The sequence below is a fragment of the Schistocerca piceifrons genome, chromosome 4, assembly GCF_021461385.2.
Source record: "Schistocerca piceifrons isolate TAMUIC-IGC-003096 chromosome 4, iqSchPice1.1, whole genome shotgun sequence".
NCBI lineage: Eukaryota > Metazoa > Arthropoda > Insecta > Orthoptera > Acrididae > Schistocerca > Schistocerca piceifrons.
Genome location: NC_060141.1, coordinates 657,147,508 through 657,171,903, shown reverse-complemented (window position 1 = coordinate 657,171,903; position 24,396 = coordinate 657,147,508). Strand labels below are relative to the sequence as shown.

Here is a 24,396-nt window from a genome sequence, read left to right as displayed (position 1 = left end):
GATTGACATTCTGTCGCGCTGACCAATTTTTTTTGTTTTTGTTTTTTTTTTTTTGTTTCGTCGTTGATTATTGTGTTTGGTCGATGCGGATGTCACATGACATCCGTTAAAGTTCGTTTCTTGATCCTTCCACTCAGTTTTTTATTACAGAGGCCTACCAGCTCTCTGACTGAACACGCTGAGGTACCGTGCGGCAACACTCAGCTACCGGGGGCGGACGATTGTTGATGTATTAGGCATGGCTATTGTTCGTTTTGTTGTATACTACGTTTCGTAACACGGAACAGCTAACTATTACAGAACTGCTAACTATCACGCAAAAAATGCAAAGCTAAAGAAACAACCTTAGCACAACACTAACACTCGATACAGGAACTGGCTTGTTGTATCTACTGCTGTAAAACCCTATACACAGTTACACAATACTAGTGCTTTAATTGGAGTAAGTAGTGACCCATCACTCATCCCTTCCAAAGGGATACGAAATATGCTACACTGCCTACTGGTAACGAAGGTGGATACAACAGAGCATCTTCCCTGATACTCGGTTCGAGGAGTTTTCAGTTAAAACTGTACTAGCATTGTGTGTGCTTCAAAGAATTGGACTAGGTCGCTAATTTTGTCAGTGATTCATCAGTAGAACTACACTCCTGGAAATGGAAAAAAGAACACATTGACACCGGTGCTGTTCCAACAGGACAACGCACGTCCGCATGTATCCCGTGCCATCCAACGTGCTCTAGAAGGTGTAAGTCAACTACCCTGGCCAGCAAGATCTCCGGATCTGTCCCCCATTGAGCATGTTTGGGACTGGATGAAGCGTCGTCTCACGCGGTCTGCACGTCCAGCACGAACGCTGGACCAACTGAGGCGCCAGGTGGAAATGGCATGGCAAGCCGTTCCACAGGACTACATCCAGCATCTCTACGATCATCTCCATGGGAGAATAGCAGCCTGCATTGCTGCGAAAGGTGGATATACACTGTACTAGTGCCGACATTGTGCATGCTCTGTTGCCTGTGTCTATGTGCCTGTGGTTCTGTCAGTGTGATCATGTGATGTATCCGACCCCAGGAATGTGTCAATAAAGTTTCCCCTTCTTGGGACAATGAATTCACGGTGTTCTTATTTCAATTTCCAGGAGTGTATTAGAATATTTGCACAGCAGTCAATAGGAATGTACATACGGGAAGGAAATGATGAACACTTATTTTGTCCATCCACCGTAACTCTATTTATGTGGTAAATTTGTGGTGAGGTCTTATCGGACCAAACTGCTGAGGTCATCGGTCCCTAAGCTTACACACTACTAAATCTAGCTTAAACTAACGTAAGCTAAGGACGGCACACATACCCATGCCCGAGGGAGGATTCGAACCTCCGACTGGGGATCTATTTATGTGTACAGTACTCCAAGGCAGTCGTTCCAAACTAAAGAATCGAATGGACACTATCAGCTTACAACACTAGATGAAAAAGTTTGAATCCTGTCACATCGTTTATCTGCCCACATCCACAGTCCACTCACGATAATGGGACCAGCGCCTATGTTCGACGTCAGCATGCACTTATCAGTCACAGCAAGCAGGTGACAGGACTAGCAGTGAAGGAATACAAAGTGTGTCGGGGGGAGGGGGATGCGGAAAACAGTGCAGTCGTTGTCCTATTGCGGAAACGAATCAATTTATCTGACTTCCAAAAGGCTACGATCATTGGCTTTCAGGCCAAGGGTGGTAGCATCTACGTAATGGCTTAGTATGTAAGGTCTTAGTGTGTCGCCGTGGTTCAAGTATACCGTGCGTGGCAGAAGGGCGCTATCCAAAAGCGAGTCAACTGTGGTGCACCACAGGCCACGGATGACAAGGCTGAATGGCGGCTGCGGAGATATGCACGTGCGAGTACAAGTGCAACAGCTGAGTAACTGACTTCTCTTATCACTAACACGATAATACGCGGTGCATTTTACTTTCTTTTCAATTTTTAGTGATTTCTAGTACATATACAAGTCCCATTTCGCTTCATGTGCTGGTGTCTTCGTTTTGTTTACTACACCCATGCAGCAGTGATACAAAGCAAGTGTTCACCCAATGAGTCACCAGATTTACTCATCTCGAACGATTATAGTACATATTTAACTGTAGCGAATACTATTCAAGTACGAGAGTAACAATAACAACAGCGATAATAAAATAAAAATTAATGGTACAAGACGTGGTTGTATAATGCAACACGCAACACGCTCGCTTGAAAGACAGTGAATTGAACCAGGCCGGTATCGAACGCTCGTGACGGTTTACCGACCATGGGCTGGTACACCAGCTTGCCTGAATGTGGTTTCTAGATGGTTTACCAAGCTCATTTGGACAAATGCTGGGCTGGTCCCCAAATACTGCTTCAGAGATGTCTCTACCCTATGCAACATCTCGTCATCATAATCGCGCCGCATCCTGTGTAAACAGATAGCGGAGCATTTTGACCCCTGACCATCTGTTTACAATGGCACAAATTCTTGGTCAGTGAGCAACACCATTGCTGAAACTCGGCTTGCTTCGGCAAAATCATGGCAAATGGAATATGCGGCATCTGGGATGTCTGCTCATCAACAAGCTCACCATGACGCGTATAAATGCTGACTGTCCATCCGACGAGTGACGAAGTGGCATCGAATCAGTAACTAATGCGGAGCCGGTTACATGGGGCATGACGCTCATCCTATCCCCTATACCAATTTGCTGGAGCAATTACATCAGTTCGTCCGTCACCCTACTGGAGAGGATACCCGAGAATCAAGATGCTGCGCCAATGGGCAGACTGTCGAACTGAGGCCCTACCAACGCCGATTCACTCAGCATCCACCGACGCCAGACGTAACCAGTTAGATGAGAGATCCGTTCATACTGGGCTACTCCCAATCTCAACGCATATCACGGAGATCACCAGTACTCCTTTCTAGCGGGCCGCTACGCCAGAAGTTTCAGCAGGGAGGAGGAGTATGCGAAATGGAATGACATCTGGATCCCGACGCTGAAGAAGTCTTCCACACGGGGTGACAGGAAGAGCGGACAACGTCAATCGACAACGGACAATTGCGCTAGGGTATTCGAAGCATGAGACGTCACTGCACAGGAGCACGCGGAAGCGTAATTTTACTGCCGCAGACAGTGGCAGGCTAGGGTGTGAATCGAATACTCGAAGAAGCTACGATCCCCCTTGAAAATGTCCAGATGGGAACGAAACAGGGTAATAGCCAGGAACTTTTGATTGATTGCGACATTTCTGGCTATGAAAGTTTATATTTTATTGACTGGATTTGCCTACAGTGAATACAATACACGTACAGTTACAATAGGATAAAACACAGAAACTTTACACGATTCATAGGCAGATGGCGCATACGAAGCTTTTCTCTCAAGTTACCTCGACGACTGTACCTTTACGACGAGCATCCGGTCATGAATACACCCGCCACGAGTAACATAAAATCTGCCAAATCCTAACAACGGAACCCTATACTATAAGGGATAAACGCTAGGGAAAGACAGATTAAGAGCATATTCGTGGCTAGATATAACAGACAAAATCAAGTGAACAAATCTTAATTTCACTGAAAGAACATTTATCTTCTTTGACTTTACTTCGTCACGAATTTTCTTACATGATTGCCATTATAATTATCTTTTTCTGAAGAGAAATTTTTCTAAGTAAAGATAAGAATTCTCTGAGCCCTAAAAATAAGTGACAATGTCGTCTGCCGCGTTAACAGTTTTGCTAACATTGCTGCTCGACGATTGGCACTCGAAAGTGGTATTCAGAAAAATCGTAAAAACTTAGAATCTCTGTACATCGAAAACGCTGCCCAAGTAGTATTTGCTACATCTAACTATGGATTAGAGCCGTGGGAAAAATGAGCAAAAGCGCTGACGTGTCAGGAATATAGTTCCTCGCCAGTCGCCACTGGAGTACTTTTTACTCTTCCTTCTTTTTTGACCCTGTTAACACATGTCGTCAGATCAAATTCTGCCCGAGATTACATCAGTATCGTTCTATAGAATGATCACTTGAAACTTCACTTTATTAATCACTTCGTTCCCAGCGAGGAAAAGATACCATGGTTTCCGTTGACACGAGGCACCACATGAAATACGTAATAAGCAGTATTTGTCCGACCTAACCCATTATTCACAGTATAAAAAGGAAATTGCAGATGTCAGCGGAAATATCAGTGGAACCGCACCTGGCGACCCGTAGCAGAGACACCCCATTGTATGGGATACTCCATACTTTCAAATAGTTTGGCTCTCATCCTCAATGCCAAAGAACTATAAGGCAGTCGTGGCTATGTAAGAGGATCAAAAGCCTCCAACTATTAGAATTTCTTTATTTAGTATCAGAGAAAAGTATGTTATTGTTACACACGTTTTTAGAATCGTAAATTTACTACAAGTAACCTCGCCAATGTCCATCTAATGGACTCCTCTCTCAAGCGGCGTAGTAAACAGCGGCTGGCACTGAGAAGGTCATTTAAAATGACAGTCAAATTCGCTACACCAGTATAGTTTCTTTTTAAAATAGGATAAGATTATGGAAACTCGGATCTTAAGTGCCTTCAGTTATTTTTACACAGCACATGAATTAGTGACTGGTAAGGTTAGACAGCATGTGAACCGCTTACATCGCGCTGAAACATTCGAATCAGAATATAGTGATAAGACTTTGCAGATCTACAGGGGGAACCACAACTCCACAGACACAAAGTGGGGCAGTTGGGGTCTACTTATGATTTTGTCATAGGGTACACGCAGGCATCGTTGGTTCATTACAGAGTATGCTGTAGATATGATTCACTCTGATTATTACCAAAAACACTGTTGTTTCTTTGAAAATACCTTAGTAATAGTCAAATAAACTATAATATTCAATCACCAGAACATACGACTAAAAACCCAGTGTTATGCAACAATTAATCGATACAAAAATACTGTGATGTGCCTGCCGTCCCTGCAATTTAACCTAGCGGCTTAGTGCCGCACTTGCAGTACATTTAATGAATCCATGTACGAAATGCATATTGGCCAACTCTTCATCGGTAAACAAACTCCTGCCGCCTTCTATCAGTGCAAGCGTTCTACTAACACTGCTGGAAAAACAAACACGACACAGAACCGCGCACTACGTAAAGCCAGTTTGTGAGTGAAATGGCACTATGGTGATCTATTTCATTGTTTGGTCACTACTTCAAGCCTCGGATGTGTAGCGGAGTGTGCTCTGATATGAAACTTCCTGGGAGATTAAAATTGTGTGCCGGACGGAGATTCGAACTCTGGAAGTTTCTTTGGAGATGTTTCTACACTTTGATAAAGAAAGTCACACAAGAGACGAAAAACACGCAGGAGAAAAATATCAGAAATTTTTTTCTATTACATTTGCGTATAGAGCGAGAGAAAACCGACTGTCTCTACGCCACGCTACGCGCCATTAAAATTGCTACACCAAGAAGAAATGCAGATGATAATCGGGTATGCGTTGGACAAATATATTATAATAGAACTGATATGTGAATACATTTTCACCCAATTTGGGTGCATAGATCCTGAGAAATCAGTACCCAGGACAACAACCTCTGGCCGTAGTAACAGCCTTGATACGCCTAGGCATTGAGTCAAACAGAGATTGGATGGCGTGTACAGGTACAGCTGCCCGTGCAGCTTCAACACGATACCACAGTTCATCAAGAGTGGTGACACGTATTGTGACGAGCCAGTTGGTCGGCCACCATTGACCAGACGTTTTCAGTTGGTGAGAGATCTAGAGAATGTGCCGACCAGGGCAGCTGTCGAACATTTTCTGTATCCAGAAAGGCCTGTACAGGACCTGCAACATGCGCTCGTGCATTATCCTGCTGAAATGTAGGCTTTCGCAGGAACCGAATAAAGGGTTCAAATGGCTCTGAGCACTATGGGACTCAACTTCTGAGGTCATTAGTCTTCTAGAACTTAGAACTAGTTAAACCTAACTAACCTAAGGACATGTCACACATCCATGCCCGAGGCTGGATTCGAACCTGCGACCGTAGCGGTCTCGCGGTTCCATTTTGCGCCTATAACCGCACGGCCACTACGGCCGGCCGAATGAAGGGTAAAGCCCCGGGTCGTAACATATATGAAATGTAACGTCCACTGGTCAAAGTGCCGTCAATGCGAAGAAGAGGTGACCGAGACGTGTAACCAATGGAACCCCATACCATCACGCCGGGTGGTACGCCAATATGGCGATGACAAATACACGCTTCCAATGTGCGTTCACCGCGATGTCACCAAAAACTGATGCGACCATCATGATGCTGTAAACAGAACCTGGATTCATCCGAAAAAATGACGTTTTGCCATTCGTGCACCCAGGTTCGTCGTAGAGTATACCATCACAGGCGCTCCTGTCTGTGAAGCAGCGTCAAGGGTAACCGCAGCCATGGTCTCCGAGCTGATAGCCCATGATGCGGCAAACGTCGTCGAGACGTGGCTGCACGATCCGTTACTGCTACGCAGACAAGATGCCTATCGTCTCGACTGCTAGTGATACGAGGCCGTTGAGATCCAGCACGGCGTTCCGTATTACCCTCCTAGACCCAACGACTCCATATTCTGCTAACAGTCATTGGATCTCGGCCAACGCGAGCAGCAATGTCTCCATACGATAAACCACAATGGCGATAGGCTACAATCCGACCTTTATCAAAGTCGGAAACGTGATGGTACGCATTTCTTCTACTTACACGAGGCATAACAACAACGTTTCACCAGGCAACACCGGTCAACTGCTGTTTGTGTATGAGAAATCGGTTGGAAACTTCCCTCATGTCAGCACGTTGTAGGTGTCGCCACCGGCGCCAACCTTGTGTGAATGCTCTGAAAATCTAATCATTTGCATATCACGGCATCTTCTTTCTGTCGGTTAAATTTCGCGTCTGTAGCACGTCATCTTCATGGACTAGCAATTTTAATGGCCAGTAGTGTATATAATCTTTCTCAAATACTGATTCTATATATTTACATTATAGTCTTTCGCCCCAACAATGTCGCCTTTTTCCCAGGTACTCTCATCAGATTTCCAAAAGCATTTCTGTTTCACTTTCTCAAGGTCATTTCTTACCTATTATGATTATAAGAGTACATACTGATGTGTCGATGTCTGTTACTGTGCGTACTTAACAAGGATGTAAACTGTGTCCCGCTTCTCAACAATTAGCATTACTACCATCTTGTATAGGATTTCCGCTGTCCACATGCCTTCCATATGCGCATCCAGATACGACTGTGGGCTGAGGATGACACGGCGGCCGATCGGTACCGTTAGGCCTTCATGGTCTTTTCTGGAGGAGTTTAGTTTTAGTTTGAGACACGCTTTCCTTCAGTCCGATCCATAAACGTAACTGTAAGTCTTCCGACCGCGCTGACCTCTACCTACACTTTATGGTCAAACAGTTTATATCATTTTGTAAAAATTAATTTTAATGTTTACTGGTGTGACGGGTTCTGTAACTGCATGTGTCTAGTAGAAAGCAAAACTAAGATGAACCCTACCTGCCTCAGTGAGCTATTACGCTAATTGTGTGATAGAAAGGAAAATAATGGCCATTAGTTGTACCCGCGAAATTCTGCTTCGTGTCCTACCAATGATATTTTATACTGTGTAACAGCCGGCAAAGATTGCTACCACTATGATTTTGAAAATATAATGGTCGAATTTAAGAAATAAGTACAACTTCCATTATTCAAACATATTGATATGTTTACTAATGCAAAGTTTCTGAATTTTAGTAGGTTTAGCCGGTCGGAATGGCCGAGCGGTTCTACGCGCTTCAGTCTTGGGACCGCGCGACCGCTGCAGTCGCAGGTTCGAATCCTGCCTCGGCCATGGATGTGTGTGATGTCCTTAGCTTAGTTAGGTTTAAGTAGTTCTATGTTCTAGGGGACTGATGACCTCAGCAGTTAAGTCCCATAGTGCTCAGAGCCTTTAACTAGGTTTGTAATTGGTGGAATATAGAAAGATTTACCTCGAGCACTGTTCCAAGCTTCTCGACGACGAACACGAGTGCCACGCATATGACGCCCACTGCCAGCACTATGCCCTGCATGATGAAGTTCACCTTCTCGTCTGATATTTTGTCAGACACACGCGGCAGCACGAAGTCTTCGTAAATGGTACCGGACAGGGAGTTGAGAGACCCAGACATGGAGCTGGAACAGATAAAGAACTGAAACAGTCAACCCAGTCAAGCTTATTAGAACTTACACTTGTCAGAGACAGTGCCAAATAAAGTATGGCCTTACCTACAAGCAGTCAGAAAAATGTCGAATAGTTAAAAAAAAAACATGTTCTGCCTTTTCTACATCTTGTGTCAGTGCATAAATAGAACCATTGAAACATTATAATAATAAAAATATTATAGTTTTTGAAGGACTTGTACCGCATCATTTACTATATTAACGAAGGAAGGCGTTTATTGTATGTAATAAGCTTTAGAACCCAAACCATTAATTTGCTATCATTTTGATCTATAGAGGCTAATTCGTATTTGGCAAAAGCATATAACGCTATGACTACACAAAGGCGCCAAAAGTGAATAGGAATTACGAACCGAATATTTTACAGAAGGAAAAGTATTTTCTGTGGTCTATTAATTAAAAAAAGGAATCGATTAACAAAGAAGTTTGTACTGTATGTTGCTCTGTATGGTGCCGAAATGTGGACACTGTGCTGGAGAGAAGAGAAAAGTGTACAATTTTTCGAGATTTGGGGAAGAATGGAAGATATGAAATGAACATAAAAAACAGGGAAAGACATTCTGTTACACGGGATGAGAGAGAAAAAACAAATATTGTATCAGTTAATAGAAATAGCCGGCCGGAGTGGCCATGCGGTTCTAGGTGCTGCAGTCTGGAGCCGAGCGACCGCTACTGTCGCAGGTTCGAATCCTGCCTCGGGCATGGATGTGTGTGATGTCCTTAGGTTAGTTATGTTTAATTAGTTCTAAGTTCTAGGCGACTGATCACCTCAGAAGTTAAGTCGCATAGTGCTCAGAGCCAGAGCCAATAGAAACAAAAAGAACTGTCCGGCAATGGGTGAGAAGAGGATACATAATAAAGGATGTTCGAAATGGAATGATGGCTGCGGAAGAAGATCCAGCAGCAAGAAAGGATTACCATACTTAGTTACGGAAAGAATGGCGGATAACTGGAGAATTGGAGAATACTGAACTTTCATTGATGCACCTGAGTATGGACAGAACAAATCACCATCACTAACAGTAATATTCCTTCTTACAGTAACTCAGAAAACTAAATATATCAGTTGCGTTATCTGCTACAGTAATCATTAAATGTCACCCATTTCTTCCTGGTTCGACCGCTATACAGCACCAAGTTTAACTTCAAAAACAGAAACAAAATTAGCTTATACAAACTCATCATACATTTCTTGATGAACATTCACAAGCTCTCTTTCAGTTTTTTTATTGTTTTTTTCTTTTTTTACAAATAGTCTGACACTTCCTGAAAAAAGTAAATTACTGAAGACTTTGTGTTGCGAGTACGCACCACTGGGAAGAAATGGCTAAATCCAGTCCTTTTCATGCAAGAAATTATAATATATTTTTGAACCAGAAGTGACGGTATCATTTTCGGAGCTCTGTGATAAGATAATTGAAACCAATTTTCCTTGTCAAACATCTCATTTGGTATCAGGAAACTGAAACATTCCCTAGCATAAGTTGACGTTAGATTTCGTAAATTAACCTCGAAGAATTTATGTGTTTATTACAGATGTCTGTCGTATCTGCACTCATTTCTGCAGCTGTGTGCATATTATTGATTTAAAATCACTGTTCCACATTACAGATAGTGAATCCTAATAATCTGTGCGCGGAATGTCGCATTTAGGAAAAACCGATAGAGTGAATGAAGTTTCATCTTTGATGTAGGTATCTCAAATTCTGTCGGAGATCTAATCTATTTCTGAACTTGTCTCTCGGTTTCTTGTAGCTACTGATCAAATATGAGACTCGAGTCACGTTGGTGTTTTAGCTCCACTGCCACTAAAAAAAAAAGAACTGTTAAATGACAATACTAAAAATATGTTCTGAACGATAATATTTCGTTAAAAAATTGATTGGCACTGATCCTGTTCTTCCCGCAGTAATAATTTACCGTGTATGTCTCTAACGACATACGTAAATCGTTGTAATTTTTTGCCATAATTTTCGTCAGGGATTTTAATCTTTCACAAGTTGTGTTTACGGTGAAACGTTAGGATGATGAAAGGACCGGAGAAATATCTGAGGAATTCTTTTAGTGCAGATAATTTTTTGGGTAAATGTTGACGTAATTCTGTCAGGAAATGTTCTCGATGTTCAGACTGCATCGGCTCCAGCTTTTGAAGACGTGCAGCAACTTCTTCGTCAGAAGATGGCTGTGTGTTTGGAGAAATGTCTGCCTCCTATATACAGGCGTTTAGATTTTTCGTTGGTCGTGTCATGTCCCGTGAGTTCAGACTTCTATTGACATGCTGACATCACCTGCTGGGCATGTCAATTGCATTTCTTGTAATTAGTTAATCTGGTAAAATACGACTAACATCTCAAAGAACGAACTGAGTGCTCAACCCTTAAGAATCCGAAATTTTAGTGGGAAGTGGAAACTGACAGAGGCCAATTCCAGATTTTAAAATGGGAATATGGAAAAAAGCAAGGGTTGTTGATTGTTTTTCCCGAAGGCGATCTTGCTTTTATCGAAAAGCTGACTCAATGATATAGCCGTTAAAAATAACTTTATTGTATTCGGGAGAAAGGTATTCTGACGAATCGAATTTTCAAATATGTATTGGTGTTTCTGATCGGACAGTAGAAAAATTTATGATATTTAAAACAAAACTAATCATCCAGTTTATTAACTATTGTTAAGTACACTATTGCAGAACTGATAGATGCTTAAAATGCTTTCCGGCCATTTCGAAGCACTGCGACAATTTTCATACCCCGTAACTCCAATAATTCGAGACTGGGTTAGCTAAAAATAGAGAAACGTTAATATTGTGGTTTTAACAATTGAGTTGTCTACGTAGTTTCCTCCCCACATAAACATATAAAACAGAACGTTCATACAACTGTGCGAAACTGTTATAAAAGCCCTTCTTTGGGATAGCAAGTGTGTTTGCGTGGTCATCCTTTGCAGCAAGCGCAGAAATACCTGCTTTGTAAATAAAACCGTCGTTTTTTGCTGCAACTGAATTTATTTTTCCCTGACACGTTTCTCCTTTTGCGTGCTCTAAGGCATCTTAAGTGAGACAGTTTGCTGTGATCTTCATTTCCTGCCACCTGGAGCCGGCCAGAGTGGCCGAGCGGTTCTAAGCGCTTCAGTCTGGAACCGCACGACCGCAACGGTCGCAGGTTCGAATCCTGCCTCGGGCATGGATGGTGTGATGTCCTTAGGTTAGTTAGGTTTAAGTAGTTCTAAGTTCAAGGGGACTGATGACCTCAGATGTTAAGTCCCATAGTGCTCAGAGCCATTTTAACCATTTGAACCCATCTGGTTCGGAGCTCGCACTACTACTTTACCGTTATTTCCGAAACATAAGCACAATTTTGTATTGCGAACTTTTTCACACTGTTCACCGTGTTTCTCCTTCTTTTTTGTGTGGTGTACTATTACTCTTTTGCCACTAGATATAGCTATTTGTTCGAACACTGTGCTCTTAACAACGTAAATATTGTAACTTCATTATGTGTAACAGTACACCACACAAAAAAGAAGGAGAAACATGGTGAACAGTGTGAAAAAGTTCGCAGTACAAAGTTGTGCTTATGTTTCGGAGATAAAGTAGAAGTGCGACCTTCGGCCCAGATTGGAGGAAACGCAGATCACAGCAAACTGTCCCACTGAAGATTCCTTAGAGCAAGAAAAAGGAGAAACGCAATGGGGAGAAATAAATTCAGTTGCAGCAAGAAAAGGGGGTTTTATTTACAAAACAAGTAATTCTTTGGGATGTTTCTCAAGTTGAGTATCTGTAATGTCATCAATACTTTTCATCCGAATTTATGCCGTTTGAGGTTTGTGGTCGGTTCGTACTGACAACGCCATGTCTCTTCACCCCTTATGCTATTTTCCAGAAATAATTGTCTACGTTTTGCATTTCAATGAAGCTGCAGTAGACATCCACGCGTCCTTGTTTTTTTTCGGGCATCAAGGTATGCGGGACAAACTTTGCACACAGTTCTCTCTTCTTCGAAATATTGATTTAGAGATGTCGCTAAATTGCGGATGTGACATAGTGAATGCAACATAATGCCGTCGCACGTCCACTACCTGACACTTCATGCTCACAACTGACAGGTCACATGCGCACCTGTTACTTACAGTTGTTGATTCGAATTAGTTAAAGTCACTTATGTCCCAGGAATAAAATCAGTCGTGGCACTTATTGGATGGATGGCGTAAACTTGAGTACTCCAGAAACATCTCTCTTGCTTGCATCCAGCGGCTCAGTTCTTAGATCCAGCGGCGTCCGGAGTGGCCGAGCGGTTCTAGGCGCTTCAGTCTTGAACCGCGCTGCTGCTACGATCGCAGGTTCGAATCCTGCCTCGGGTATGGATGTGTGTGATGTCCTTAGGTTAGTTAGGTTTAAGTAGGTCTAAGTTCTAGGGGACTGATGACCTCAGAAGTTAAGTCCCATAATGCTCAGAGCCATTTGAACCATTTTTAGATCCAGCATTCCACATCAGATCAAGCAGTAAAATAATTTTTGTGCGTATCTTCTTTAAAGAATTTCCCGCTGCCTGCCCCTAGGATTAAGAAAAGCAAATCAGGAGTAGGAAAGTCAGTCATGGTGACCGTCTTTTCTAATCCACGAAAGAGGAAAATTTTGATTTCAAGCCTCTGATCATTACGCGCCACTGATTCTGGACACCCTGATTGAGACATAATGAAAGCAGTTGTATCACTGCAATATGTATTATCTTGGTCGGTACATGTTGCTGAATAACCTAAAATTAATTGGAATAAAACTGCAATAAAAAATTCTCCCTCTGCCCACAATATTAAACAGTTGTATTAAAAAAACCTCCATTAAGCTTACAAAATGCAGTGTCTCTTCTTAATTGTTGTTCGGTCCATTAATTCAAGGACTTTTTTTAAATCGTCATATCGAGGAATACGAGACCAAAAACTTGCAGACAGAAGTGTTTTGCGTAATTCTATCTATTTTCAAATCTGAAAAATTTCGATTTTGCCTCGTCCAGTTTTCGTTAAATTACAGAAAACTAAGAGTTTACTGTTGAGTTCGCCCTTAGATGTTTGGGTGCAACAGACTATACTTGAAAAATATCGGGCGCACTGTTTTCGAACATAAGTGTACTAAACGCACACCATCGCGATGTTTGAATTAGTTTCGCAATTACTATAGTAGCTTACGTGCTTTGAGATTATATAAATTTACCTTTTAAAGTATAATAATCTCCTCTAAACGAACGTATATTTATCCATTCACAGTTCTAAAAGTTATGTTTCCTAAAAGCTTCGACATTTGAGTAACAAAATTTACTCACCTTGCACAAAAGCACGTTCACTCAGCTAGTAGAACAAAGTTATTGTGAGTCCTCAGTAGATGGCAGTACTCAGCCTCCGCTCTAGCAAGAATGGTTTCCGAGAAACGTGCTCTGCGGCAACGTGGACCGTGCTTCAACATGACCTGGTGTCCCCTACTGATCAGTGAATTTTATTGGAAGCGTTTATTGCCAGACTCGTCTTCCATTGCCGGATCGATGCAGATAAGAGTCGACAGCCTCTCTTTATCCTGTGAGACCGCGTTAAACTTCACAGTTGAAAAATGAGTAATGAGTAGCTTCGTAGGTATCCATCCACACTGCACAACAGTATAATATGGTCACTTTTCTGAAACCCCGTCACTTTCACCCAAACAATGTTGAACTTCTAAATCTGACTGGAAGGTACCGGCGCTCTGTAAATGCGCATGAAAGTGGCGCCCTGCAACGTCATCTGCTGGTTGGGTCACACTTCAGGCTGTCGACATGTGCCAAAATGAGGCCGGAGCTCAGAAGTCCATGTGAGGTTAACTTTATCACACTGGCACCACATTTCACCATAACTCTGGCAAACGCCATCGTGGTCTTGTCATACGTTGAGAAGGTCGTTACAACTCCCCTTATCCACATCTCACTCCTCCTCTTGATGCCCAGTCGACGGAAGTCTAAACCGTGAGGCCCAGCGTTGCAAATCACTCGGCTTTTTTATGGGTGGGAAACGGTACAGACACATTTTCCCTCGGAATCAACACGAAAAGGCCTGACGAATTGCATAAAGTGCGCCAATGAAACCACCCCTTCCATTGGGCTTTCATTTTCACACGTTTCGCTGACAAAAACATTTTTTATCCGAATCCAATTAGGACGTTTATGCTTTTACATCCCTTCCTTTTACACCTCTCCTCTTGTTTGTGCACGAGTGGGTACGACACCGACACATGCATAAATCAAACAGCGAAAGGCCCGTCTAATACCTCTAGTTCATCACTATCCTCAGCGCTAATTGTGCATCTTTCTTGGAGACTTCAAAAATAACTCTCTGCAGAGACATCCATCACCGATCACTATCCACCAGCAGGAGGCACCCTTTGGACATTCCTCACATCTCTCTTCCGGTTAGCAGGCGCTATTGTTGAAAGGGTGCCCGTCGCGCCAACGGGCAGGAATGGCGTATGGGTGATGTTATTAAAGTGCCCAACAAACATGCTCAGATGGTATCGAGGATTTCGCCGAATTTGAGCACGTTAGACGTACCCTTTGTCGCGTTATTCACGTGGGGGAGGGGGGCAGAAGAGGGATGAAAATCGTCAACACCCTTTTCGGTTTCGGATCCGTTCATTTTTCGTCAATGGGCTTTAATGGATCCATCCGGTACACCATTGCATAAATTGCGGCCACGCTAAAATCCCAAAGGGTGAGATTAAGTTTAATAGGCTTGAAGTCACACGATGTATTTACGGAAGGGCTGATTGCTCCAGGAGGTATCGGCAGTGTCAAAGGTTGTCAAGAACGTCGTCCTGTTGTATATCAGACAGCAAACTGTCTTTTAGAACGAGAAATTTGGAAATCAACACCTGAAGGAAAGGCGTGGTTTCATTCGTGACCTTTGTGACATCTTCTAATGTCTGATTCTGAACAGCGGTATGTCCGAAATATTTTCCTTAACCACTCGTTAGAATACCACATGATTACAATGCTGGACATGTGTAGCAGAGGTATCAGGAGGACTGGTGGTGCGACGACGTTTCCATGATGTGACACGTCTGCGATGGCGCAGGGTAAACCTATGGTGAAATATAGTCCCAAATTTATGTCGTTATCTCTCCTTACACCTCAGATGAACCGAGCGCCGACCTTATCTTGGCACATATCGACACGTAGATGTTCGAAGCATCGCCGAGCCCGGGAGTGATGTCATAATGTGCCACGCTCTTGCCCCTCTACTGACGATTTTTGAGCCAAATTTCGAACTTTTGCTTTGAAGTGGGACTAAACGACAGGTTTTCAAAAAAGTGACCTTTCTCGCGCAGGTTAATTTTCAGGAAAATCCCATTGTCCGACCAGTATAATTGGATATGGACATCGCTCACAGTGCAACTGACCACATTCAACTGACTTTTAGCAACTGCCTCCGATTATTGCACAAACAAAACAGGAATACAGTTACAAGCCAATATGAGAGGGAAGCACATAAAATATAAGTCTCCAGTTTTCATGGACACAAATGAAGTTTATTGGAACGAAACAAGCCTAGACAAATCCGTCATTTCTATTTAATGCCACCGCAACCTAGTCAGGGCGTCGAGCTCTAGGTCTCTCTCTTTTCGTGACAAGTCCACGCTCACGAATCATCCAGACACGCCGAGAAAAACACTAAAATGCTAGATAGCGTTGCACACCTGTACCAAGGAACTCACTTCGGATTCTCTCTGTCTTTCGCACTGCACTACGTCATTTGAATGATCACGAAGGGTCAGCTATTCCGGACTTCTTATGCACAATGAAGACATCACCTCAACCCCAGAAGGCATACAATTCCTCAATCACACAAGGACTGCTAGTCAACCTTTCCCTTCGGTGGCCTCAGACTGGTCTATAAAATTACTCGATATATGAGCATCACATGTGTTAGGTATGGATATGCCACCTATTAGTGATATGTGGATACATGTGCCACAGCGGGACTCGAAGCCGTATTTTCTGCATATCGTGAACGGTCGCATTAAGCATTTCGGCTATGCATGCCTGCCTCCTGGACCTACCTAAACTTCCATATATCACGCTGTTTACATCCCTATTCCTTAGTGCGACATACAGAAGTCTACATCCCAATATCGAAGCGGAAGTTTGTGTCGCCCCGGAAGGCATGCAGGTATAGCCGAAATGCTTAAAGCGACCATTCGTGATAAGTAGGAAATCCGGTTTGCTATGTCACTAATAGGCGGTACATTTAATCCTAAAGCAGCTGATGCAAAGATATTCCCATTCAGCAAATTAATTTCTGACTGCTGTCAATCGTCATTACTGTCTGTTCATACAAACATTCAACTAAACATTCATATAAAGCTTTCAACCAATCAGAATCGGGTGCAGAATGTAAGCATTCTCATTGGCCATTTTCTGTTGCCTCGCGGCAGGACATTAAGCTCTTTTTCTATAATGAACAGCCGGCCGGTGTGGCCGTGCGGTTCTAGGCGCTACAGTCTGGAGCCGGGCGACCACTACGGTCGCAAGTTCGAATCCTGCCTCGGGCATGGATGTGTGTGATGTCCTTCGTTAGGTTTAATTAGTTCTGAGTTGAAGGCGACTGAAGACTTCAGAAGTCGCATAGTGCTCAGAGCCATTTGAATCTATAATGGATACTGGAAACAACGACCGTCACTGGGGAAATAATCACCCTTCACATTCACCTTGTAGACCAGTCTCTTTAGTGAAAAACTAGGCCCAGCAACTCCAGACTGAAGCAAGCATCCTTTCACCAGGAACACGAGCCAGTTGTAATTAACAGGCATGGTCTGAAAATGAGATGTTACAATAGTTGTCGACTGTCGTCACTGGTCTGTCATTTGAGGTTTTTCAGCATATTCGTGATGCTCTCCATTGGATGAAGCAATCCTATAACCATTAATGCTGTCATTATTTGTATACGCTCAAGATACCGTACTGGCAATATTCGCTATGCGACCCACACACTTGAGCTATATTCTAGTGCTGGTCGAATGTTGCAGACTACTGAGACTGTGTTAGAGCCAAGATGAAAATTTGAATTTTGCTTCAATGTATTTTCCCAGTTTCCTATTATGAGCCAGTTTTCCACTTGCCTTACCTGTAGCAGAGCCTAGGTCATCATTTCATTTCACACCCTCACTAATTATTACACTCATGTGTTTGTATGAGTTGACTCGATTTGGGACGCACTGAGATTCTAATCATAATGTAATACTAATACATTTGTTTGCGTGGCCATCTTCCGAAGCAGCTGTTAAAATCTATTACTGTAGGTTATCCGTCTAGAGCTGGCAGCAGTTTCATTAAAAAGAATTACAGCAGACGCGTTTCGCTTTTATTTATATAGCATCTTCCGTGGTTAATGGTGTTTCTTTACACATAGTCCTCCTTGCCTCATTGCCAGCAGCGCTTAGTGACGAAAGGCTTCATTTCACATTTGCACTTGGCAGTTTCTGGCATTCTGCAGTATTTCCTGCGCTGTGCTATTTACACTTCACTTTCTCAAACTGTTGATAATTCCCCACTGCCACACCTTTTTTTTTTTTAGTTCCAGTGCGAATGAAACACTCACATGCGCTAAAGCATGTAAAATCGTAAGTTTCTTTGCTGATCACTCTGGAAAATGAAACTTCCTGGCGGATTAAAACTGTATGCCGGACCGAGACTCTAACTCTACCATCTGAGCTACCCAAGCACACAACTTTACTTCTGCCAGTATCTCGTCTCCTACCTTCCAAACTTTACAGAAGCTGTCCTGCGAATCTTGCAGAACTAGCACTCCTGAAAGAAAGGATATAGCGGAGACATGGCTTAGCCACAGCCTGGGGGATGTTTCCAGAATGAGATTTTCACTCTGCAGCAGTGTGCGCGCTGATATGAAACTTCCTGGAAGATTAAAACTGAGTGCCGGACCGAGACTCGAACTCAGGACCTTTATCTTTCGCGGGCAAGTGCTCTACCATATGAGGCCCCGAGTTCGAGTCTCGGTCCGGCACACAGTTTTAATCTGACAGGAAGTTTCATATGAGCGCACACTCCACTGCAGAGTGAAAATCTCATTCTGGCGCTCTGCTAAATGTTTAAACCATACATATTTTTAATCCAGTCTAACTGGACAGACTATCGCTTTCCCTGGACGACGAGTCGTGCACGTCGACGTGCCATTCGTAAGCAAGTATCAGAGTGTGGTATACAGAAGGTGAGATACGGAAAGGTAGCACTGAGTAGCTTTGGCAGTTCCGCCCTGGGACGGGTCTGGTACGCGATTACTGTTAATACTGTCTGCCGTGTCATTAATAAACAGCACGATCAGTAACCAACACAACTCGACGACTGTCCCTCCAAGATAACTTTCTGCGTCCTCACTACTAAGAAAACCGCAATTTGTATGCTACCATATGTGATGAAATGATACATAACAGATTCTTACCTTAGGGCTGCGCTGAAAATACCAGCGACGAAGAGACCGGGCAGTCCAGGCACAGCCGTGGAGACCTGCATCACGTAGTAGGGCAGCAGCTGGTCCGGCCTCGATATCGCCTGCAGCACCAAGGCACACACTCCAGTCTAGACCGATGTTTTCAGAAATACATGATATGACTGAGGCCCAATAAACAAACCAACTAAATCTTTACAGCCACTCCTAATAGCGTATGCGTCAGTGAAGCCTTAGGTACAACGGAGGCAACTGTTTTGTAATAGTGGTTGTACTGTATAAGCTCAAGACCGAACGGGCTCTCGATATATATTTTGGTAGTTACTTCCTAGTCTGTGTGTGATACAAGCAGTACAAGGGTAGCTCTCATTTCTTTCTAAACATTTGACATTGAATGCTGCTGTAGAATCTTACCATAAATCATATCATAAAAATATGTGTGTTGTGGTCTTAAATCCTGAGACTGGTTTGATGCAGCTCTCCATGCTACTCTATCCTCTACAAGCTTCATCTCACAGTACTTACTGAAACGTACATCCTTCATCTCTTGTTCTCCCTCTACGGTTTTTACCGTCCACGCTGCCCTTCAACGCTAAATTTGTGATCCCTTGCTGCCTCAGAACATGTCCTACCAACCAGTCCCTTCTTCTTGTCAAGTTGTGCCACAAACTCCTCTTCTTCCCAATTCTATTCAATACCTCCCCATTAGTTTCGTGATCTACCCATCTAATCATCAGCATTCTTCTGTAGCACCACATTCCAAAAGTTTCTATTCTCTTCTTGTCCAAACAATTTATCTTCCTTGTTTCACTTCCATACTTGGCTACACTCCAAACAAATACTTTCAGAAACATGTTCCTGACAGTTAAATCTATACTCGATGTTAACAAATTTCTCTTCTTCAGAAACGCTTTCCTTGCCATTGCCAGTCTGCGTTTTATATCTTCTGTACTTCGATCATTATCAGTTATTTTGCTCCCCAAATAGCAAAACTCCTTTACCGCTTTAAGTGTCTCATTTCCTAATATAATTCCCTCAGCATCACCCGACTTAATTCGACTACATTCGATTATCCTCGTTTTGCTTTTGTTGATGTTCATCTTATATCCACCTTTCAAGACACTGTCCATTCATTCAACTGCACTTCCAAGTCCTCTGCTGTCTCTGACAGAATTACAATGTCATCGGCGAACCTCAAAGTTTTTATTTCTTCTCCATGGATTTCAATACCTACTGCGAATTTTTCTTTTGTTTTCTTTACTGCTTGTTCAATATACAGAATGAATAACATCGGAGATAGGCTACAACCCTGTCTCACTCCCTTCCCAACCACTGATTCCCTTTCATGTCCCTCGACACTTATAGCTGCCATCTGGTTTCTCTACAAATTGTAAACAGCCTTTCGCTCCCCGTATTTTACCCCTGCCACCTTTAGAATTTGAAAGAGAGTATTCCAGTCAACATTGTCAAAAGCTTTCTATAAGTCTACAAATGCTAGAAACGTAGGTTTGCCTTTCCTTAATCTTTCTTCTAAGATAATTCGTAAGGTCAGTATTGCCTCACGTGATCCAATATTTCTACGGAATCCAAACTGATCTTCCCCGAGGTCGGCTTCTACCAGTTTTTCCATCCGTCTGTAAAGAGTTCGCGTGAGTATTTTGCAGCTGTGACTGATAGTTCGGTAATTTTCACATATGTGAAAATCTTATCATAAAAATGGATTACAAACAGTAGCCACTGTAGACACGTTTATTTCGATGCTAACCGGTTTCGGCCATTACTTGACCATTCTCAGATCCTCTGACTACGATGGTAGGCTGTGGAGGTGAATGGAGCGGGTGCTGTTAACTCCACAAATTCCAAGCGATATGAGGGTCTGAGGATAGTCAAATACTGACCGAAACCCGTTACCATCGAAATAAATGTCTTTTTTGAGGTCGCCACTATTTGTAATTCACTTTTAAAGTACTTTTTGCCAGACAGCTATTTATCGAGGACAAATGTTCTCAAAAATTACTAATATTATCGTACAGTGCAGGATTCACGGCCGGTGTATGGGCATTACGTGGTGATCCGAGTCATATTTCTGTCCCTAATGTTTTATCATCATTTTTAAAATTTTTTTTTTAGGTCATCAGTCTACTGACTGGTTTGATGCGGCCCGCCACGAATTCCTTTCCTGTGCTAACCTCTTCATCTCAGAGTAGCACTTGCAACCTACGTCCTCAGCTATTTGCTTGACGTATTCCAGTCTCTGTCTTCCTCTACAGTTTTTGCCCTCTACAGCTCCCTCTAGTACCATGGAAGTCATTCCCTCATGTCTTAGCAGATGCCCTATCATCCTGTCCCTTCTCCTTATCAGTGTTTTCCACATACTCCTTTCCTCTCCGATTCTGCATAGAACCTCCTCATTCCTTACCTTATCAGTCCACCTAATTTTCAACATTCGTCTATAGCACCACATCTCAAATGCTTCGATTCTCTTCTGTTCCGGTTTTCCCACAGTCCATGTTTCACTACCATACAATGCTGTACTCCAGACGTACATCCTCAGAAATTTCTTCCTCAAATTAAGGCCGGTATTTGATATTAGTAGACTTCTCTTGGCCAGATATGCCTTTTTTGCCATAACGAGTCTGCTTTTGATGTCCTCCTTGCTCCGTCCGTCATTGGTTATTTTACTGCCTAGGTAGCAGAATTCCTTAACTTCATTGACTTCGTGACCATCAATCCTGATGTTAAGTTTCTCGCTGTTCTCATTTCTATTACTTCTCATTACCTTCGTCTTTCTCCGATTTACTCTCAAACCATACTGTGTACTCATTAGACTGTTCATTCCGTTCAGCAGATCATTTAATTCTTCTTCACTTTCACTCACGATAGCAATGTCATCAGCGAATCGCATCATTGATATCCTTTCACCTTGTATTTTAATTCCACTCCTGAACCTTTCTTCAATTACAGAAGACATTCTCAGAGACTATGACGTGCTAGTTAGTTAAAACACAAACGTGAACTTATTTAGCAAGCCGAAAAAACCATTCCTAGAGTTCCTAATGACGTTTACGTTTAAAAATTAACTTCTCTATGACCCTCTGAGGAGGTCTTCCGTTGTCTGAAATAAAACGTTGGGCACATAAATATGTGTTAGACCACAGCCTGATGACCAGAAAATGAATAAGATGAAGCTATTGTGGACAGGATGCTTTCCCTTTTGGCCGACGATATGACGTCTCTGGTACCTGTGCTGTGCCGGGCTATCTGTTAAATGCTCGACCACTCATGGCCATAGTGTTAGTCTTCAGTTACGTCCTGACGTAATTTCGCCGAGCCGTCCCGGACTGCGCCACTGCCATGACCTTCCGCATTAGCCGTGGAATGCGACTATGTAATCTATGAGGTTGTAACAGACAGTACATGCTTCTGAGTCAATTACTAAATTCCGCCGGGTAGACCGTTCGCCTGGTGCAAGTCTTTCGATTTGACGCCACTTCGGTGACTTGCGTGTCGATGGGTATGAAATAATGATGATAAGAACAACACAACACCCAGTCCCTGAGCGGAAAATGTCTCCAACCCAGCCGGGAATCGAATCCTGACCGGTAGGTATGACATTCCATCGCGCTGACCACTCAGCTGCTACAGGCGGATAGTCTGAAGATGATCCAAAGAGATTAAAACACTTTATGCAATAAAAAATGTACAACTGCGAGTGAAGAATAAATGAGAATCGTTTTACATAATACAGCGCACTATGAACCTGCGGATGATGGACAGAAAAAAGAACAGCCATTTGCTGTGCAATAAATGTATTACACAATTCCCTCGTTTACAAACCAAGCTTAGAGAAGCATATTACCAAGAGTCACAATTTGCAACGAATAGAAAAGTTACTGATGCTAAATATTGGCACAAAATTAAAACTATATATCGCCAGCAATGAGAATGTAAGTGAATAGGGAGCGCAGGAAAAATGGGTAAGAAGCAAACTTAAAAAATTAACAGGTAAATTGCGAATGGAAGAGTAGAGCTTGATTGTCAAATCTGTGAGAGTTACATTCTGAAGATAATTGAACTTGTAACCTGTTACACATACATAACGGCGTCGTCGTCGTCTTGCTGAAACAAAGCTTTAAAAAACTTGTTACTGTTTTAGGAGTTGAAGAAGTCATCCAACAGTATGAAAGGGAGCAGTACTTTATAGCTTGCAATGAGAAATACAGTTCTTGAATGTTCCTAACGCTCGTATACTGTTTGTAATTGTGTAACTGTTGCAAATATAAAAGGTCGCACTCAATTGAATCTCCTGGTTACCCCTATGTACAGATCCCGTTCAGGAAAGATGTAATCCATTTTACAATCAGTGTCGCTTACGTACAAATCAATAAGTATTGGTGCCACACTGGAACACTAAGATAATAAAAAGTACATAGCAGACGAACATAAGCTCGATGCGTGGCACAATATACAGTACTGAGCGGAAAGAGAAAGGCCTAAAGATATTTCAGCATTACGCGAAGTAATAAACAACAAATTGTAGGAGTATGTGGCAAGAATGGACAGCACCAGAATGATGAGGACACTGTTTAACTGCTAACCGAAACACAGTGAAACGATACATAGATGACTGAAGAAGTAGGTCTGAAACAAGATACTCGGGGACTGAATAAGCCGGAAGTGCTTTAATCCTTAGCTTAGAAACATTTAGTGTAATAGAACTGTCATCACTGAATCCTCTATTTCGTGACCAAGCAATGAGCCTTCAGTGGATAAAATTCATGTCCTGCGTCTTTCATTCTCAGTCGCCTAGTGGACGCTGTGTTTTGAACTCACTGTTCTCATTGCAGCACTCTGTGTTTTTCGTTGAAGACTCCAGTACTACAGTGCGAGACGAAAATTCTTTACTTTAAAATGTCGTCACATCGCCTGGGAATCCACATAATGAAATGTCTGATATAGGTATGTAATACAAAATTTAAAAAAGAGAACATAGTGAGCCCTAGTAATTGGCTTCACATTATTTTTTGTGAATTTTTATTACGCTTCGTTTTATGCAACATTTCTGTAAGTTGCAATTGCAGGTATTATCGGAAGATGGAAAATCCCATATTCTTTGACACGCATCTCCACGCATAGTTACCATATCACAACTACCGAACTGTTATGTTTAAAATCATAATGAGAAATTCGTAATTAGCTACTTACCTTCGCCGATATAGGGTCACAGTTGTGGTACGTTGCATATATTAGCAGGCCAGTGAACACGCTGATCGCTTTCATTGTGATTATGCCTCCACCGAAACCAAACAAGCAGCTGAAACATAAGACATTTAATAACGGAGATGATCGAAAATCAGCACAGGAAATAAAGTATATCACAGCATGGAAAAGGCTTTTCTCTACGCGATCATCCTACAAATAACTTGTTGTTGATGTGAAGAAGCTCTTATTTAATAAACCTCTTTGCAACAATTTCCAGCGATCTGTTGAAAATAAATCGCATTTTGATTCCTTAGGATTACATGTCTTATACACTGAAGAGCCACAGAAACTGGTACACCTGCCTAATAGCGTATAGGGCTCCCGCGAGCATGCAGAAGTGCTACAACACGACGTGGCATGGAGTCGAATAATGTCTGAA

General features: G+C 42.6%; 1 protein-coding gene across 1 annotated transcript in view; it reads right to left on the bottom strand.

Annotated features, from left to right (window-relative positions):
- LOC124795307 (sodium-coupled monocarboxylate transporter 2-like) overlaps nt 1-24,396 on the bottom strand; it is a 95,262-nt gene that overhangs the window by 15,067 nt on the left and 55,799 nt on the right. Inside the window, exons 8-10 of the mRNA XM_047259276.1 lie at nt 23,961-24,069; nt 18,750-18,859; nt 8,051-8,234 (exon numbers count right to left, since the gene is read on the bottom strand). Of these exons, the coding sequence (XP_047115232.1) occupies nt 8,051-8,234; nt 18,750-18,859; nt 23,961-24,069 (403 nt within the window). The remainder of the gene's footprint in view (nt 1-8,050; nt 8,235-18,749; nt 18,860-23,960; nt 24,070-24,396) is intronic.